This window comes from Microcaecilia unicolor, chromosome 11 (genome assembly GCF_901765095.1).
Source record: "Microcaecilia unicolor chromosome 11, aMicUni1.1, whole genome shotgun sequence".
Lineage (NCBI taxonomy): Eukaryota > Metazoa > Chordata > Amphibia > Gymnophiona > Siphonopidae > Microcaecilia > Microcaecilia unicolor.
In genome coordinates, this window is record NC_044041.1 from 140,716,564 (window position 1) to 140,737,956 (window position 21,393).

The 21,393-nt window shown below is 44.0% G+C and overlaps 1 protein-coding gene across 1 annotated transcript in view; it reads left to right on the plus strand.

The window, feature by feature from the left end:
- The window catches only part of CLASRP (CLK4 associating serine/arginine rich protein), a 1,081,767-nt gene that overhangs the window by 501,807 nt on the left and 558,567 nt on the right, over positions 1-21,393 (plus strand). The window contains exon 10 of the mRNA XM_030217938.1: positions 9,574-9,647. Within this exon, the coding sequence (XP_030073798.1) occupies positions 9,574-9,647 (74 nt within the window). The remainder of the gene's footprint in view (positions 1-9,573; positions 9,648-21,393) is intronic.

The following is a 21,393-nucleotide window of genomic DNA, read 5'->3' on the forward strand; positions in this document are numbered from 1 at the left end:
TTAGTGGACTTCTTTAATAGCTTTACGGGAGGTGGAGACAGGGGGCACTATACTCAAAACCTGGCGCATATTATATTACTCCCTAAACCAGGGAAAGATCCGGCCCCATTTCCTTTCTAAATCAGGATGTGAAACACTTAGCAGCCATTCTGGCTCGTAGAATGAACCTATCACTGTCCAGGGTTATACAGGAAGATCAGGCGGGTTTTGTTCCCGGCCGGTATGCCTCAATGAATCTTATCAAGGCTTTGGCGGCGATTCACACTTATAAAGGAACAGAGGGGAGGGCGGTGATCGCTGGGCTGGACATGGAAAAAGCCTTTGATAATATATCATGGCAGTATCTATTCTGGGTAATGGAGCGGTATGGGATCAGTGGTAGGTTTATTGAGTGGGTTAAGGTCTTATACACTAAGCCAACGGTTGATGATCAATAATACATTAACAGATAGCTTTGAGCTACAGAGGGGCACGAGACAAGGGTGCCTGTTGTCACCACTCTTGTTCCTCTTGGCAATTGAGCTGTTGGCGATCAAGATCCGGCAGAGTGATAAGATTAAGGGTCTTAAGGTGGGGGGGAAGGAGATCCGTATTAATTTATTCGCGGATGATATTTTATTATACCTAGAGAATGCCTCCATACATCTGGAACAGGCATTATTTTTGGTAAAGAAATTCGGGGAACTCTCGGGCCTAAGGGTCAACTGCGATAAATCTGAAGTACTCCCGTTTTCAGGTAGCCAAGCTAATTCGAGATTTGGGAACCTCCCGATCCCACCAGTGCCACAGGCAATGCGCTATTTGGGTATTTATTTGAGTACTAACCCAATAGTGATGTATAACAGAAATATACTGGACCAAATCGATAAGATTAAGCAAACTTGTGCGAGGTGAAAGGACCTCCCTTTATCGCTTTATGGCAGAGTAGCATTGGTCAAGATGGTCCTGTTGCCCAAACTATTGTACCCACTGCAAGCAATGCCTATCTGGATTAAGAGACAAGATGAACGGTTATTTAGGTCCATTATACGGTCATTTATATGGAGACAAAAAGGTGCCCGTATAGGACATCACATGTTAACACTTAACAAGGAAAGGGGTGGCATCAAACTGCCAGACCTACGCCTGTATAATGTGGCAGCATTGATGCGTCTCATTTATGAAGGTATCACTGATCAATCCAAATTTACCCCAGCTCAATGGTGGGAGGATTGGTGCATACTGTACACGTTTATAAACTTAATATATACACCTCCAGGGCCAGGCACCAATGCGAACAGGCAGTTTTTAACTTCCTTACACCGCTCCATACTGTGTGGAAGTGGTGGAGAAACAGGCAGGATAGAAGTCCGCTTGTTTCGCCTTTTCAAAGACTGGTGGGGATAATTATGAAGGACCACTTACAGATACAATCATGGTAACACTGGACATAGAATCCCTTATACACCAATATCCCACAGATAGAAGCACTTAAAATCATTGAAACTACTCTTTTGAAGAGAACTACGCATAGAAGAATTTCTAATCATCTTATTCTAACCTGTGCAACTCTGGTGCTTACTAAAAATTATTTCTTATTCCAGGATACTTTTTACCAACAAATAAAAGGTACCGCGATGGGATCTACCATGGCTCCTGATTTGGCCAATCTATATGTAGGCCATTTCGAACAACAGCACTTGACATCCTCTATTTTCTCGGAAAACATCAAGATTTACCGAAGATATATCGATGATATATTCATTCTGTGGCAAGGAGATATCGAATCATTACGCCTCTTCTACACTTGGTTGAATTCTAGGGACCCTAATCTCAAATTCAAACTGGAATTCAGTGAAGACCAAGTACACTTTTTGGATCTAAACATCTCCAAAGGACCATATTTCTTTCAAACTACAGTTTATAGGAAACCTACCAACAGAAATGTCTTCTTACATTACACCAGTCACCACAATCCAGCATTAAAACGGAATTTACCCCTTAGCCTATTTCTCAGACTACGCAGAATATGTTCAAATTTTGTTGATTTCAATATCCAATCAGAAAATCTGAAAAAAAGATTTCTTACTAGGGGATATCCTGAGGAGTGTATACGAGATGGATATAGAAAAGCACTATCCAAAGACAGAGATACCTTATTACAATCCATCAGTCACAGGGGTAAACCAGATATTGTATGTACCCTTAGATATTCTCATCTAGCAAAAGCTATACAAAGATCAATAAGACGCAATTGGCACATTATTGGAAATTTAGATTGCTTTAAAGAGAAGAATTTAGTGGTGGCCTATTCCAGAAATAGGAATCTCAGAGAATGTTTGGTACCATCTTACCAGAAGTGAGGGAATTACAAATACTCCATGGTCACCGCCCATGTGGGAAATGCAGTGTTTGCATTTCCATGGATACGTCTGTTTTTTTCAACCACAAACTCACCAGTCCTTCTATCTTCAACACACCTCAGATTGCAACATGGCATGCGTGATTTACATTGTACAATGTCCTTGCCTCATGCTATATATAGGCAAGACTATCAGAGCAATCATAACTAGAATGATAGAACATCGCAGCTGTATCAATAGAAGAATCGAAAGTGCTCCTTTGGTTACCCACTGGATAACCGCCAAACATGAAATTTCTGACCTAAAATTTTTGGTTTTTAAAGTATTACACCCATATAAGAGAAGAGGAAACATTGACGGCCGGCTTTTGAGAGAAGAGCAGAGATTGATTTTTGAATTGAAAACCCTTGCACCTAATGGTCTCAACAATTAAATAGATTACTCTGTTTATCTATGAAAGATATGAAAATATCCATATTCTTTGGACCCACGAACTCATTAAGAAAGATACTGAGTCTCTATAATTTTATCCAACATAACTTTACAATTCAATTCTATACTCATTTTATGTTTCTGTTGGTATACATTTACTTTTATTCTCATAATTATATATGACAATTATTTACTCTTTATGTTTATATATGTATTTCATTATCAAACAAAAACCTTCATATGTGTTTCTTTATGTTTATATATGATAATTTTTTACTCTTTATGTTTATATATGTATTTCATTATCAAAAGAAAACCTTCATACTTGACGGTCTCAACAGTGATATACTGTATATTTCTTATTTTTAGAAGATACACAAATTTTCATAATCTTTAGACCCTTAAATTCACTAGGACAGATGTTGTGCCTTAACAAATTCATTTTACATAATTCAGTTCCACAGTTATTCAATGATTTTACCTTCTTTTATTTATATATGTATTTCATTATCACAAGACATCATTAATAGTGGATACACAACCATTTTCCCCTTCTCCCCCCCTTTTTTTGTGAATTATCGTTTATTTAATTTTGTTTTTAAACATTTTTTTTATTACTTCTATTTTAATATTTACCCTTATTTTTCTTAATATTTATTGATGATTCAGATATATATTATTTCCGTTTTTATTTTTATTTACAGAATGTCACTCATTATTTATTGTTTACTCTATACAACATATGTACACACATAAGTTAGAATTTTTTATACAATGAGTATATTTTTCTGTTTTGAACTAACACCATACGATCCATGTAATATTCCACATCAATATTAGCATTATTATTTACATTCATTTTTTCATCATTTTCATCTTCAGATTTATCTTTAATAATATTAATCTTTATATAACGAGAGTAACACTCTAAATATAGTATTATTCATATTTTTTACATATAACATTTTCATAAACAATATTTATCTGTGGTCTTCAGATGCGTATATTTTTTCTAATTTATTCATATTTATACTTTTATTCTTAACATTACCACTGTGTGAGCTCAACATATTCCCCCTATTTAAATTATGATAAGGGTATATAATAATTTTTTATTTATCATCAGCAGTAATATTTTTCGTTTCAACAGCATATCTGACTTTAGGTGTTACATACACCCATCTTCTATGCGCAATCATTAGGTCACTGTTTCTATACTCAATACACAGCAGTATCCTTTGTGTACAGCAACCCTTTCAATTGGGCACAGTAAACGTAAATTTTTACCATGCAATTATTTGTAGTTTTATTTTTCCTTCATTCTATAGGTATATAATATTTTTTGAGTGGGTGTGATCAACACAACAGTATCCAAATCAAATTTAACACTCCTTTATCGGTAATGCGCAACCAGTGGGTTATTTTTTCAATACCTAACGTACAATAGTATTGGTTATGCAGAGCTATTTTTCTATTGGACACAGCGTACGCCCTTTTTCTATTGGACACAGGAACCCTACCCCCTTGTGGTCCCTCTTTCCCTGTGCTGTCAGGTGTGGGGACTGTCCCTTTGCCCCTATGTAGAAAAATTTCCATGTCTCCATGCTATATTTGGGAAACATATGATAGATGACCCTTGCAATGACATGACCTAACATTAGGCATGCATGGGTTCTGGAAAGTGTTGAGGAGAAGCTTTTGTAAAAAGGGGGTGGGGTAAGTTTTGTTTTAATACCATCTTTATATTTAGGGATCCACAGTGTTTATCACCCCATTTTTTTAGTAGAAGCTGCTTACAGAGCTATTGTGTGGATTGTCCAGAAACAGTGTGTTTCCCTTGGTTGAAGCTTACTGTGTAGGTATATGAGCTGGCTCTGTTGTTGGTAATGTTGATTTGTTTATCACAGAAATCTAAGTGGATTACATGTAATACAGCACAGTTTATTGTAGTTCCCTGTTGTGAAAACTGAGAGGGAAAGCTGCAAAGAGGTTAAAAGGTTGTGAAGGGCAGAAAATTAACACATGAAAAGAAACCAAAACAAACCTGTTGATGTCACAGGGGAAAAAGATGTGGTTGAAAGGTTTTGCAAACTGTACATGTTTCCTCACAGAGAGCAGAGCTTTGTTGTAGTAGAAGATGTTTCTATGTTTTTTTGTTGTGTGCAATATGCAGGCACAGAAGCTGAGGCCTCAAGGGCATTGTTTTTCTTTCACAGGGCATTGAATGGTTGAGGAAGAGAGTGAGAGCCCAGCTAGGCTTCCACCACAGCTTGTGTCTGGAGAGAGTGAAAGGTTTTGTTAGCCAGCAGTATCCCGGAGTCCTGGGGATACTGTTTGTGATGCTTTTGACGTCACGTTTCGTGTTATGAGATTCGCTGAGTGTGATAGGTCCGCCCTCTACATCATCACGTTGTGACGCGAGGACGGGGCAGACACTCATGGGATCTTGCAACTACAAATTTGCATTTAGAATGTTGGGGTTGTGAATTATGTGTGGATGGGGCGTGGCTGAGGGCGGGTCTATGAGTGAGAGTGAGTGTTGCTGACAGCCTAGCCTACCAGCAGTGCAGGGCTTCAGTGTTTCCTTGCCACACAGTGAGCTTCAGAACCTTGGAGGTGAGAATTATTTATATAGATATTTTTTGGTCCTCATTAATATAGCTATGCCTATTATGTTCTCTCCCATTTTTTCTTAATTATTTACCAAACATGCTTCTAATACTCTTTTTGGTCTCTTTGAAATAAATACCTTGACATTTTTATACATGTGCATATTTAATATATCTGTATTAATACAATAATTTATTTATTTATTTGTTATATGCTTATATCCCACATTTTCCCACTCATGCAGGCACAATGTGGCTTACAGAAAGTTAAGTAAAATTACAAAGTAGGCAACTTAGAGAAGTATACAAGGAGGAGACAGGGCAACAGGACCTAACAGTTTGAAACTAAATAGGGCAAGGGTCAGGAGGGTGTATCAATCAGCTGTGACAAGTGGGGAGTATAATAATAATAATGATTGTGTCTCCTTGGTACACCATTTGATTTTTTTTAGTGATTATTCTTTTATATTACTATATAATTTTTTTTTTTTTAGATTACATTGAGGGGCATAATCAAACGCAAACGCCTATGTGTAAGAACGTCCATCTCTGAGAACGGGTCTGTGAAGGGGCAGGCCGAACTGTATTTTCGAAAAAAATGGACGTCCATCTTTTTTTTTCGAAAATACATTGGATTAGGGCGTTTTTTGAGCTGGGCGTTTTTGTTTTTTAGCGATAATCGAAACCGAAGCGTCCCAGCTCAAAAACGACCAAATCCAAGGCATTTGGTCGTGGGAGGGGCCAGCATTCGTAGTGCACTGGTCCCCCTGAAATGCCTCTATGCCAGCCTCAAATATCATACCTAGTCCATGACAGCAGTATGCAGGTCCCCAGAGCAATTTTAGTTTAGTTGGTACTGCGCGGGACCCATGCAGAGAGGAAAAATCGGAAGAAAAAAAAAACCAAGCAAACAAGTAAGTGCAGTCAGGGACGTCCAAATTAAACCGATAGTAAAAGGGGGAATCGAACCAGCAACCTTCTGATTACAAGCTCAGTGCTCTAGCCAGTGCATTACGTTATTCAGCTACTTAGACCTCCTTCCCTTTCCATTAAGTCCCTCCAAGTTTCTGTCAACCAATCACAGCTCATTTAGCTGACATCGGTGTCAGCTAAACAGCTGTGATTGGCTGACAGAAACTTGGAGGGACTTAATGGAAAGGGAAGGACGTCTAAGCAACTGAATAATGTGGTGCACTGGCTAGAGCACTGAGCTTGTAATCAGAAGGTTGCTGGTTCAATTCCCCCTTTTACTATCCTGGTAATTTAGACATCCCTGACTGCACTTGCTTGTTTTTTTTTTTTCTTCCGATTTTTCCTCTCTGCATGGGTCCCGCGCAGCACCAACTAAACTAAAATTACTTCGGGGACCTGCATACTGCTGTCATGGAGCTGGGGATGACATTTGAGGCTGGTTTACAAGTTGGAAAAAAAGTGTTTAACTTTCTTTTTTTTTGTGGTGGGAGGAGGTTAGTGACCACTGGGGGAGTCAGGGGAGGTCATCCCCGGTTCCCTCCGGTGGTCATCTGGTCATTTAGGGCACTTCTTGGGACCTGTTCGTGAAAAAAAACGGGTCCAACAAAAGTGACCTAAATTCTCTCTAAAAACGCCTTTCTTTTTTCCATTATCGGCCGAGCACGCACATCTCTGCTCAGCCGATAACCACGCCTCAGTCCCACCTTCACCACGCCTCCGACACGCCCCCATCAACTTTATTCGTTCCTGCAACGGAGTGCAGTTGGAAACGCCCAAAATCGGCTTTTGATTATACCGATTTGGGCACCCGCGTGAGAAAGACGTCCATGTCCCGATTTAGGTCGGAATATAGGCGTTTTTCTCTTGATTATAAGCAGGATTGTATTTTTCAAGATACAATAATGATTGTGTTTCCTGGGTACACTATTGTGTTTTTTAGTGATTATTCTTTTATATTACTGGATATGTTTTTTTAGATTACATTGTATTTTTCAAGATTCTGTATGTGTTTTTTAGTGATTATTCTTTTATATTACTGTATATTTTTTTTAGATTACATTGTATTTTTCAAGATTCTATATGTATTTATTTTAATCACTTCATATAAGAATGAATTGTTTTTGTATATACAATGTTGTCTCTTTTTCTTCTACGTGTTTTAGAAAATTTTATTTTAAATGTGTATGTTTAGAGTATATTATTGTCTTACATTGATTTTTATATACATATTTTTTAAATAATTTGTTTAGACTCCTGAAGCAGGCCTGTGGCCAGAACACGGTACTGTGTCGAGTCAGTGATTAAAGTGCTACTTTACATACTGGTATCCCGTTTCTCTGGAGTCATTGGTCCACTTCCCTGTGCCAGTTTGTGCTTTCGTGGGAGTAAGGGTTCATCTACTTAGGTGGATTACCTCTTCTGGGCTTCCCGGCGGGCATGGGTCCTTCTGTATTTAAGAGATGGGCAGAGAATGGGTGTGTGACATGGGGGGATTTGGAGGGCACTACTTTCCTTTCCTTTGGCCATATGAAAGAGAAATGGAGGGTCTCAAATAATCATATGTTACAATACATGCAAGCACGCCACTATTGGCAACAGATGTGGGGGAAATATGGGAATCAATGGATGTATGGGGGAATGGATGAGATGGTGCTTCGCTTGCCTCCGGGGGGAAATAGATTATCCATGTGGTATAAGCTGACGAAAATGGCCATATCAGTCAAAAGAGAGGTGGGAACTGTCTTTAGATGGAATAGGGAGATGGGAACTGATTGTTCTCCTTCCCAATTTGATTTCTTGTTTGTGACGTTAGCTGAATTCGTTAAAGCTGCGGACTGGCAAGAAACGCAATTTAAACTGCTCCATAGGGCATTTATCACTTGTGAGAGGGGGAAGAGAATGAAGTTGTGGGAGACGGACACATGTCCGAAATGTCAGATAGGAATTGGTACTTATTTACATAGTTTTTTGGAGTGCCCCAAATTGTCCTTATGGAACGAAATTTTCCAGTTACTGAACACTGTGCTTCAGGTGGTAATAGAATGGTCTTATCCATCGTTGCTATTGGGAGATCAAACCGAGCTCGTCGAGCAGGGGCTTTCTCAACCACAACGGAGATTCTTATATATGACAACATTGGCAGCTAAAAAAACTATTTTGCAGTTTTGGACAAGTGCGGACCCAGCACCCTATAACTGTTGGGTGATAAAGGTCAAAGAATTGGTCCAGTACGAGAATTCACTGTATAAGCAGTCCTCAAATATAGACAACTGGCAGTATGCTGCGTTGTGGCAGAAGTTAGAGGAATTAGTGTGATAGTGCAGTTCCTTAGTAGACATCTTGTCCATGTAGGGGGAAGGGGAGGGGTGCTAAGTCAGGGGTAGCCGGTTGGGGAGGAGGGTGGTGTTGGGAGGGTGACTATCCCTTTATCCCTTTGAATGACGTAGTTATTGGGGGTTGAGGGACGCGGGGAGGGGCTCTCTAGTTGGGGGTATAGAAGAAAAAGTCAGTGCACACGTGTTACGGGCGGTCTAAGTTTATATTATTGAATTACCTGTCACGAAGTCTAAAGCATTATTGGAGTGTTTCAGTTATTGTGGCCTGAGGGCATGTATTGTACTGATGACAATAAAAAGAAATGAAAAAAAAAACTCTAATGAAAACTCTCCTCTTTTTTCCTATAAATGATGAGTTGAGGGTAGGGGTGGGTAGGAGCTTAGAGTGGGACTGAATTAGGCCCTGCTGTGTCTTCTAGAGTCTATCTGTTAATGCTGTGGCAGAAAATTCAAGTTTTAAAACTATGGGGAAAATGGTATGGAGACTAGTTAATAAAGTTCGCTTTTTTTTTTTTTTTTTAATTCCAGCTGTTTATCAATAACCTACAATTCCTCTTTTAAAAATGCACAATACAAAAAGCAGTAATATACAGGTTAAGCCTGGTATAGGAAGAATTCTTTCATATCTTTCTTAAAAGTTAACAGGGGGATTTTTTTTTTTAGTCGTAGTGACAGGTGGAAAATGTAACAACTACTAGGGATCTGGGATAGACATAGAGACTCTTAGTGGCTTATTGATTTTATGAGGTCATTGCGTACAAATAGTGATATTCTGTTTGCTCTATTTATGCACATAAGAATGGTTGATGACTTGTCACCCATCATCTCCTCTTTATTGCCATTTGTTGGTTGTTTCTTTATTGACATTTTACTTCTTTTCAGGGCCGGCGATCCCGTCGCCAGAGGAGAGAGTTCAGAGAGAAACGTCTGAAAGGAAGAAAAATTAGTCCACCCAGGTTAGTCCATTAGCCAGTAATGTCCAGACTTGGAAAGGTTTGGGTGGTGGTGGTGGGGACTTAACCATAAAGAAGCAAATTAGTATATAGGAATGCCTATTTCTGCTTCTTAAGGTGATTCAGATATATTTGGAAAATATAAGTACATAGGTATTGCCATACTGGGACAGATTGAAGGTCCATCAAGCCATCATCCTGTTTCCAATAGTGGCCAATCCAGGTTACAAGTACCTGGCAAGATCCTAAAACAATTGAATACATTTTATTCTGCTTAGCCTTGAAATATGCAGTGGAGTTTCATTTTAATAATGGCTTATAGACTTTTCTTTTAGGAAGCTATCCAAACCTTTTTACACCACTAAGCTAACTGCTTTGACTACATTCTCTAGCAATGAATTCCAGAGTTTAATTACATGTAGAGTGAAGAAATATTTTCTCCGATTCGTTTTAAATTGACTACTTTGTAGCTTCATTGTGTGCCCCCTAGTCCTAGTATCGCTGGAAAGAGTAAGCAGTCGATTCACATTTAGCTTTTTCAATCCATTCATTATTGTATAGACCTCTATCATATCTCCCCTCAGCCGTCTTGTCTCCAAGCTGAAGAGCCCTAGCCGCTGTAGCTTTTTATCATAGGAAAGTTGTCCCACCCCCTTTATCATTTTCGTTGCCCTTCTCTGTACCTTTTCTAATTCCACTTATGTCTTTTTTAAGATGTGGTGACCAGAATTGAACACAATATTCGAGGTGCGGTCACACCATGGAGCGATACAAAGGCATTTGTTTTCTGTTCTTCCTAATAATACCTAACGTTCTGTTTGCTTTCTTAGACTCTGCCGCACACTGAGCAGAAGGTTTCAACATGTAATCAACAAAGACTTCTTGATCCCTTTCATGGTCTGTGACTCCGAATGTGGAACCTTGCATTACATAGCTATAGTTCAGGTTCCTCTTTCCAACATGCATCACTTTGCACTTGCTCACATTAACCGTCATCTGCCATTTGGATGCCCAGTTTCCCTGTCTCATAAAGTCCTCTTGTAATTTTTCTCAATCCTCTTTGATTTAGCAACTTTGAATAACTTTGTCATCGGCAAATTTAATTACCTCACTAGTTACTCCCATCTCTAGATCATTTATAAATATGTTGAAAAGTCATAAGTACTTAACTTTAATCCTGGAGAAACTAAATATCAACCAATAACATTGCACTTACTATTTGTATTTATTTATTTGTATATTCTTGTATCCCACTATTATCCAAAAAGAAGTTTTGGATCAAAATGGCTTACAGTTTACATGGTTGGATCGCAGTTCTAAGTTGGGTTACCTTTTACAATTGGTGGAGTTCCAATCATGCTGTTTAGTTTGGGGACTCATCTTTAGTTTGTGTGGTTATTTTGGGGGTTTGTGATGAGATAGATTAGGTGAGAGATGGCATCTGTTGGTTTTATCATTTTTGTTGTGTTTTGGGGATATTCTCCGAGGACAAGCAGGCTGCTTGTTCTCACTGATGGGTGACGTCCACGGCAGCCCCTCCAATCGGAACACTTTACTAGCAAAGGCCTTTGCTAGTCCTCGCGCGCCGATGCGCACCGCGCATGCGCGGCCGTCTTCCTGTCCGAACCAGCTCGTTCGTCAGTCTTCTTTTGTCCGCGCTCGGGACGGTCGTGTTTTGCGCCGTTTCGCGCCCCTCAAGTTGACCCTCGCGCGTCTTCGCGTTCTTTCGCTAAAAAAAAAAAGAGAGAAAAAGACCTTTACGGTCTTTACCCCTTTCCCGTGTTTCCAGCTTTTTGCCCCGCGTAAGTTTCCTTTCGCTTTCGGGGTAGGCCTTTTTGAGGCCTCGGTTCGGGTTTTTTCTCTCCCTATTTTTGGTGCCTTTTTCATCATTGCGAGTTTTGATTTCGCCGGCGTGATTTTTCCACCCATGTCATCGAAGTCTCCCAGCGGCTTCAAGAAGTGCACCCAGTGCGCCCGGGTAATTTCGCTCACTGATAGGCACGCGTCGTGTCTTCAGTGTCTGGGGGCTGGTCACCGCCCGCAGGCCTGTAGTCTTTGCACCCTTTTACAGAAAAGGACTCAGGTAGCGAGATTGGCCCAGTGGAACGTCTTGTTCTCGTGCTCTTCGTCGGCAACAGCACCGGGGGCATCGAGTGCATCGGCGTCGACAGCTCCAAGACCTTCGATCTCGGCATCGACTGCATCGAGGCATCGACCCTCTGCATCGTCGGTACCGAGACATCGGAAGGATGCATCAGCGTCGGTGGTACCGGGACCTCCACTAGTGCTGATATCGTCGGACGGTGGTGCTTCGACTGGAGTGCAGGTGAGGGCTGTCCATTCCCCTGCTGGCGGCGGTGAGCCTTCGGGTGGGTCTCCCCCTACCCTGAGGGCTCCTGCGGTACAGCCCCCCCGAGACCGACCTTCTTCGGCCTCGGCCCCGAGGAAGCGACGGCTGGATTCTACGTCCTCGTCGGTACCGGGAAGTTCTGGTGACATGCTTCGTTTGAAAAAGTCAAAGAAGCATCGACACCGGTCTCCTTCCCGCATCGGTACCGAGAGCTCTGGGTCGCCGAGGGAGTCGGCACCCAGTAGGCATCGGCACCGGGAGGACCGCTCACCCTCTGTTCAGGACGTGTCGATGCACTCCACCTTGGACAGCCCGGAACAGCCTCCACGCCCGGAACAGACTCTGACTTCGACGCCTGCATCGGCTTCCATGTCTTTCTCCACAGCCGCCCTGCACGAGAGTCTCCAGGCCGTTCTCCCAGAGATCCTGGGAGAGCTGTTGCGCCCTTCCCCTCCGGTACCGGGGGTGCTTGCCCGGGATGAGGTCTCCGACATCGGTGCCGCTTGCGATACCGACTGCGGTCGCCTCCCAGGAAGGCTCCCCGAAAACGTCGGCGGAGGGAGTTTCACCGGTGCTGGCGAGGGAGTCTACCTCTCGACGCTCCCACCGTGGCCGTGTTTCCATGGAGTCGAGTCGGTCACGGCTTCAGACACAGGTTCATGAACTTGTGTCTGATACCGATGGTGAGGCCTCGTGGGAGGAGGAGAAGGACATCAGGTATTTCTCTGACGAGGAGTCTGATGGCCTGCCTTCTGATCCCACTCCCTCCCCTGAAAGGCAGCTTTCTCCTCCTGAGAGTCTGTCTTTTGCGGCCTTTGTCCAGGAGATGTCTACGGCCATCCCCTTCCCGGTGGTTGTGGAGGACGAGCCCAGGGCTGAAATGTTTGAGCTCCTGGACTGTCCTTCTCCACCTAAGGAAGCGTCCACAGTACCCATGCATCATGTCCTAAAAAAGACATTGCTGGCGAACTGGACCAAGCCTCTAACTAATCCCCACATTCCTAAGAAGATCGAGTCCCAGTACCGGATCCATGGGGACCCAGAGCTGATGCGCACTCAGTTGCCTCACGACTCTGGTGTGGTGGATCTGGCCCTAAAGAAGGCCAAGAGTTCTAGGGAGCATGCTTCGGCGCCCCCGGGCAAGGACTCTAGAACCTTAGACTCCTTTGGGAGGAAGGCCTACCATTCTTCTATGCTCATGGCCAAAATCCAGTCTTACCAGCTCTACACGAGCATACACATGCGGAACAATGTGCGGCAGTTGGCGGGCTTGGTGGACAAGCTCCCTCCTGAGCAAGCCAAGCCATTTCAGGAGGTGGTCAGGCAGCTGAAGGCGTGCAGAAAATTCCTGGCCAGAGGAGTATATGATACCTTTGATGTCGCGTCCAGGGCCGCTGCTCAAGGTGTGGTGATGCGCAGACTCTCATGGCTGCGTGCCTCCGACCTGGAGAATAGGATCCAGCAGCGGATTGCGGACTCCCCTTGCCGAGCGGACAATATTTTTGGAGAAAAAGTCGAGCAGGTGGTAGTGCAGCTCCACCAGCGGGATACCGCTTTCGACAAGTTCTCCCGCCGGCAGCCTTCAGCATCTACCTCCTTAGGTAGACGTTTTTATGGGGGAAGGAAGACTGTTCCCTACTCTTCTGGTAAGCGTAGGTACAGTCCTCCTTTTCGACAGCCTGCGGCCCAGGCTAAGCCCCAGCGCGCTCGCTCTCGTCAGCAGAGTGCGCCTCAGCTCCCCAGCAAAAGCAAGGGGCGAGCTTTTGACTGGCTCCAGCAGAGCATAGCCGACATCAACGTGTCAGTGCCGGACGATCTGCCGGTCGGGGGGAGGTTGAAACTTTTTCACCAAAGGTGGCCTCTCATAACCTCTGATCAGTGGGTTCTCCAAATAGTCCGGCAAGGATACACCCTAAATTTGGTTTCCAAACCTCCAAATTGCCCACCGGGAGCTCAATCCTACAGCTTCCAGCACAAGCAGGTACTTGCAGAGGAACTCTCCGCCCTTCTCAGCGCCAATGCGGTCGAGCCCGTGCCATCCGGGCAAGAAGGGCTGGGATTCTATTCCAGGTACTTCCTTGTGGAAAAGAAAACAGGGGGGATACGTCCCATCCTAGACCTAAGGGCCCTGAACAAATATCTGGTCAAGGAAAAGTTCAGGATGCTTTCCCTGGGCACCCTTCTTCCCATGATTCAGGAAAACGACTGGCTATGCTCTCTGGACTTGAAGGACGCCTACACGCACATCCCGATACTGCCAGCTCACAGACAGTATCTGCGATTTCAGCTGGGCACACGTCACTTCCAGTACTGTGTGCTACCCTTTGGGCTCGCCTCTGCGCCCAGAGTGTTCACGAAGTGCTTGGCTGTAGTAGCAGCGGCGCTTTGCAGGCTGGGAGTGCACGTGTTCCCCTATCTCGACGATTGGCTGGTAAAGAACACATCCGAGGCAGGAGCTCTGCAGTCCATGCAGATGACTATTCGCCTCCTGGAGCTACTGGGGTTTGTGATAAATTATCCAAAGTCCCATCTTCTCCCAGTGCAGAGACTCGAATTCATAGGAGCTCTGCTGGATTCTCGGACGGCTCGAGCCTATCTCCCAGAGGCGAGAGCCAACAACTTGTTGTCCCTCGTCTCGCGGGTGCGAGCGTCCCAGCAGATCACAGCTCGGCAGATGTTGAGATTGTTGGGCCACATGGCCTCCACAGTTCATGTGACTCCCATGGCCCGCCTTCACATGCGATCTGCTCAATGGACCCTAGCTTCCCAGTGGTTTCAGGCTGCTGGGGATCTAGAAGACGTGATCCACCTGTCCACGAGTTTTCTCAAATCCCTGTATTGGTGGACGATTTGGTACAGTTTGACTCTGGGACGCCCTTTCCAAATTCCTCAGCCACAAAAAGTGCTGACTACGGATGCGTCTCTCCTGGGGTGGAGGGCTCATGTCGATGGGCTTCACACCCAGGGAAGCTGGTCCCTCCAGGAAAGCGATCTGCAGATCAAACTCCTGGAGTTACGAGCGGTCTGGAACGCTCTGAAGGCTTTCAGAGATCGGCTGTCCCACCAAATTATCCAAATTCAGACAGACAACCAGGTTGCCATGTATTACATCAACAAGCAGGGGGGCACCGGATCTCGCCCCTTGTGTCAGGAAGCCGTCAGCATGTGGCTCTGGGCTCGCCGCCACGGCATGGTGCTCCAAGCCACATATCTGGCAGGTGTAAACAACAGTCTGGCCGACAGGTTGAGCAGGATTATGCAACCTCACGAGTGGTCGCTCAACTCCAGAGTAGTGCGCCAGATCTTCCAGGTGTGGGGCACCCCCTTGGTAGATCTCTTTGCATCTCGAGCCAACCACAAGGTCCCTCAGTTCTGTTCTAGACTTCAGGCCCACGGCAGGCTGGCATCGGATGCCTTCCTCCTGGACTGGGGGGAAGGTCTGCTGTATGCTTATCCTCCCATACCTCTGGTGGGGAAGACTTTGTTGAAACTCAAGCAAGACCGCGGAAACCATGATTCTGATTGCTCCGTTTTGGCTGCGTGAGATCTGGTTCCCTCTTCTTCTGGAGTTGTCCTCCGAAGAACCGTGGAGATTGGAGTGTTTTCCGACCCTTATCACTCAGGACGAAGGGGCGCTTCTGCATCCCAACCTCCGGTCTCTGGCTCTCACGGCCTGGATGTTGAGAGCGTAGACTTTGCCTCTTTGGGTCTGTCAGAGGGTGTCTCCCGCATCTTGCTTGCTTCCAGGAAAGATTCCACTAAGAGGAGTTACTTCTTTCTGTGGAGGAGGTTTGCCGTCTGGTGTGACAGCAAGGCCCTAGATCCTCGCTCTTGTCCTACACAGACCCTGCTTGAATACCTTCTGCACTTGTCTGAGTCTGGTCTCAAGACCAACTCTGTAAGGGTTCACCTTAGTGCAATCAGTGCATACCATTACCGTGTGGAAGGTAAGCCGATCTGAGGACAGCCTTTAGTTGTTCGCTTCATGAGAGGTTTGCTTTTGTCAAAGCCCCCTGTCAAACCTCCTACAGTGTCATGGGATCTCAATGTCGTTCTCACCCAGCTGATGAAACCTCCTTTTGAGCCACTGAACTCCTGCCATCTGAAGTACTTGACCTGGAAGGTCATTTTCTTGGTGGCAGTTACTTTAGCTCGTAGAGTCAGTGAGCTTCAGGCCCTGGTAGCCCAGGCCCCTTACACCAAATTTCATCATAACAGAGTAGTCCTCCGCACTCACCCTAAGTTCTTGCCAAAGGTTGTGTCGGAGTTCCATCTGAACCAGTCAGTTGTCTTGCCAACATTCTTTCCCCGTCCTCATTCCTGCCCTGCTGAACGTCAGCTGCACACATTGGACTGCAAAAGAGCATTGGCCTTCTATCTGGAGTGGACACAGCCCAACAGACAGTCCACCCAATTGTTTGTTTCTTTTGATCCCAACAGGAGGGGAGTGGCTGTGGGGAAACGCACCATATCCAATTGACTAGCAGATTGCATTTCCTTCACTTACGCCCAGGCTGGGCTGGCTCTTGAGGGTCATGTCACGTCTCATAATGTTAGAGCCATGGCAGCGTCGGTGGCCCACTTGAAGTCAGCCACTATTGAAGAGATTTGCAAAGCTGCGACGTGGTCATCTGTCCACACATTCACATCTCATTACTGCCTGCAGCAGGATACCCGACGCGATAGTCGGTTCGGGCAGTCAGTGCTTCAGAATCTGTTCGGGGTTTAGAATCCAACTCCACCCCCCTAGGCCCATGTTTATTCTGTTCCAGGCTACACTCTCAGTTAGTTGGATAAATTGTTAGGTCAATCTCAGTTATGTCCTCGCCGTTGCGAGGTCCAATTGACCATGTTTGTTGTTTTGAGTGAGCCTGGGTGCTTGGGATACCCCATCAGTGAGAACAAGCAGCCTGCTTGTCCTCGGAGAAAGCGAATGCTACATACCTGTAGAAGGTATTCTCCGAGGACAGCAGGCTGATTGTTCTCACAAACCCGCCCCCCTCCCCTTTGGAGTTGTGTCTTCCCTTGTCTTTGTCTTGCTACATATGGGACTGACGAACACGAGCCGGTTCGGGCGGGAAGACGGCCTCGCATGCGCGGAGCGCATCGGCGCGCGAGGACTAGCAAAGGCCTTTGCTAGTAAAGTGTTCCGATTGGAGGGGCTGCCGTGGACGTCACCCATCAGTGAGAACAATCAGCCTGCTGTCCTCGGAGAATACCTTCTACAGGTATGTAGCATTCGCTTTTCGTTAAGTTTTGGAGTTATTTTCATTTGTTTTGCAAGGTCGGTTTGAGGAGGAAAGGTGATGGTGTCTCTGTGGTTAGTTGTAGAATTTTTTGAAGAGATGAGTCTTCTTTTCTTTGCTGAAATGAAGGAGGTTTGGGATACTTCTTATTGTTTTTGGTATAGAGTTTCACCATCTGGAGCCCAGGTAACTAAACCCTGCTGTGTAGTTGGTTTTGTAGGTAGTTTTTCTGCAGTTGGTAGGTATAGAAGTAGGTATTTTCTTGTATCCATGCTTACATTCCTGGGGGATAGCTGAGTCAGGTCCAGCATGTATTCAGGTGTCATACCCAATAATATTTTGTAGATTAGGGTGTACGCTTTGAAAAATAGTCTAGCCTTCATTGGTAGCTAGTATAGTTTTTCAAGTAGTGGGGTTGCTCTCTCATATTTTGACTTATTGAAGATCAGTCTAGCTTGCGTGATTTCGACTTTTTGGAGAGATTTTAGTGTGTTTTCCTTACATCCTATTTATGCTGCATTGCAGTAGTCTAGCTGTGATAGTATTGTTGATTGAACTAATATCCTTAATGATTGTTTGGGAATTAGTTTCTTATCTTTCTTAGTTCCTTAGTGTTCTGAATCATTTTGAGGTGATTGCAGATTCCTGATAGTCCAGTGTTAGGTATTTGTTAGGAATGATTCCTGGTATTTTTGTTTGTTTCGATTTGGTATGTTTGTTGGTTGATTTTGAAGTTTTGATATAGTGTGAGGTTGTGTGGGCTGAATAGGACCAGGATTTTGTTTTTGTCTCTGTTCAGTTTGAGTTGGAAAGTTGTTGCCCATTCTTCCATAAGGTCACGGCCTTTTTTGATTTTGTCCATTATGTTTGCGATATTGCTGTGAAATGGTATGGAGATGGTGATGTCATCTGCATATATGAATGGGTTGAACCCCATTAGTTCCAGTTTTTTGCCGAGTGGTGCCATCATTATGTTGAACAGTATTTGGGATATTGGCGATCCTGTGGCATTCAGAGTTCCATGGGTTAGATAGATAGTTGATCATTTTTACAATGTAGGGTCTGGTCCTTAGGAATCCATTTAACCATGTTGCCACTGCCCTGCTGATTCCCATGTTTTCTAGCAGTGTGGTATGGTCTACTAGGTCGAATGCATGACATATTGAATTATAGTAGTAATAGTTTTTGTCCTTGGCTTATTATGTTTCTAAATTTCATTAGCAGGGTGGTCATGACTGTCTCAGTGCTGTGTTGTGAAGCCTGATTGGGAGCTATGGAGAATTGAGAATATTGTCAGGTATTTCCTTAGATGTTGTGTTATAAGACCCTCCATTCTTTTGGTCACTAATGGTATTGAGGCCACTGGTCTATAATTTGTGATGTTGCTGATTTTGCTAGTTGTGTTTTTGGGGATGGGTGTAAGCAGTATGTCGCCTTTGTCTGTTGGGAATTGGCCTATCTCCAGCACGTAAGTGATGTGCTTGGTGAGGTTCTCAGTGAACCAGTTCGGCAGGTTTTTCATCATATAGTTGGGGCAATTGTCAAGTATGCAGTGTGCCGACACATATTTTGACAATAGTGAGTTTGTAGTGTTTTAACTGGAGTGGTGTGAGCGTCCGTATTCTGTCTGCTGTAGGGTAGTCGTCATTTGTTTCACATTTTTGTAGATAGTCTATGATGGCTGTTTGCATAGTCTATGATGGTTGTTTGCGGCTTCGTGAGGTTTGATCTTGTAGTTGCTATTTTGGTTTTGAAATGTTGTGCGAGCTTATCTGTGGTTGGTGGTTCAGTTGTCGCCAGTTCGTTTTGGGTTTTCCTTAGTTTGTTCATAAGTTCAAATGTTTTTCTCGTGTTGGTCTGTTTGGGGTTCGTATGTAAGCTGTAATGTTCTGCTTTCTCCATATGGCTTTGTTTGTGTCTGCTTTGTTTTTGGCCCTTGACCTTTCAAGTTTTCTGTATAGTTTTTTCATGTTTAATAGGTGGTCATTAAACAATGGACATGGTTGTTTTTTGGTTATTGTTTTTGTTTTTAGTGGTGCTATTTTGTTTAGTGTGTTTTTGCTAGCTTCGTCCCAGTTTCTCAAGAAGTATGTGCCTTCAGGTGATAGGTTACTGTGTTTGTTTGACATTATTGTCCAGAAGGTGTTTGTCTCCACTTTCCCTTTGCTTGTGACTATGTAGATCTGGGTTCTCTTTTTTTGCCGTTTTCTTTCCAATGTAGCGTGAAAGTGAGTTTGCTATGGCCTGACATTGGTACCTCTTCCCAGTGGTGGTTTGTTATCATTTGATTGTTTTGTTTAGTGAATCTGTGGGCTAGTATGTCCAGTAGGTGCCCTTTTGTGTGTGATTACCCTTGTGCTTTTATGATATTCCATTGGTTTAGGAAGTTCATCAGGGCTTTAGTGTTCGTATCAAACATCTGCATCAACCACTCAAATGTCTTACTAATAGGAGACCTGAACTTTTACCTACAAAAACAAAATGACACAAAGTCCATGAAGTCATCTTGAGCTTTTGACTAGCTTCCCGGTGGGGTGGGGGGGGGGGGGGGGGGGGGGGGGGGGGGGGGGGGGCAGTAGAATGATGCATAGTTGGACTGTTAGTGTTTTGTCAGTGACTTGCAGGTGATCTAGGATGATTAGGTTGCTCGGTGTTGCAGGAGCTCGATTTTCAGAGCTGCCTGCAGGCCGCCATGATGCACAAGAAGCTGTAGATTCACCAGTTTGCTGCTTTTCCTTACTTAGTCTCGTCTCTTTAACCAGCAAGCTGCAGCCAACCGTGCAGCTCATGATCTTGAAAGGCCACAGCCCAGTGCCTGATATAAAACTCCGTAATCTTGAACCGTCTCATAGCTATTCCATAATGCAAAAAATATGAAAATTGGGGTTTGTTGGGAGTGAGCAACAGGACTAAGCCTCGAAGCGTCTGCCCAGGCTCCCACCATCATGTGACTGTCCCTCCCCGTTTATCTTAAACAGGAAGCCAGATCTCCCTCTTGTGGCAGCTTTGTGTCAAGGTCCAACATGTACCTGTCACATTCTTGGACAAGCTTTCAAATGAGTAGAAGGAATCCACTAGAATGGGTTGGAAAAGGGGCTACAAAATTTACAAAACCAGAAAGGAAAAAACTCTAAAAAATTTGGATCAACAAAAAGGAAAAACAGTTGGATAAAAGGCTACAGAGGAAATTGGAGGGTCATGGGATAGGAGGAAATGTCCTATTGTGGATTAAAAACTGGTTGAAGGATAGGAAACAGAGAGTGGTGTTAAATGGGCAGTATTCACAATGGAGAAGGGTAGTTAGTGGGGTTCCTCAGGGGTCTGTGCTAGGACTGCTGCTTTTTAATATATTTATTAATGATTTAGAGATAGGAGTAACTAGCGAGGTAATTAAATTTGCTGATGACACAAAGTTATTCATAGTCATTAACTCGCGACAGGGTTGTGAAAAATTACAGAAGGACCTTACGAGACTGGGAGACTGGGCGGCTGAATGGCAGATGACGTTTAATGTGAGCAAGTGCAAGGTGATGCATGTGGGGAAAAAAGAACCCGAATTATAGCTACGTCATGCAAGGTTCCACGTTAGGAGTTATGGACCAAGAAAGGGATCTGGGTGTCGTCGTCGATAATACACTGAAACCTTCTGCTCAGTGTGCTGCTGCAGCTAGGAAAGCGAATAGAATGTTGGGTATTATTAGGAGAGGTATGGAAAACAGGTGTGAGGATGTTATAATGCCGTTGTATCGCTCCATGGTGCGACCGCACCTTGAATATTGTGTTCAATTCTGGTCGCCGCATCTCAAGAAAGATATAGTAGAATTGGAAAAGGTGCAGCGAAGGGCGACTAAAATGATAGCGGGGATGGGAAGACTTCCCTGTGAAGAAAGACTAAGGAGGCTAGGGCTTTTCAGCTTGGAGAAGAGACGGCTGAGGGGAGACATGATAGAGTTATATAAAATAATGAGTGGAATGGAACAGGTGGGTGTGAAGCATCTGTTCCCGCTTTCCAAAAATACTAGGCCTAGGGGGCATGCGATGAAACTACAGTGTAGTAAATTTAAAACAAATCGGAGAAAATTTGTCTTCACCCAACGCATAATTAAACTTTGGAATTCGTTGCCGGAGAACGTGGTGAAGGCGGTTAGCAGAG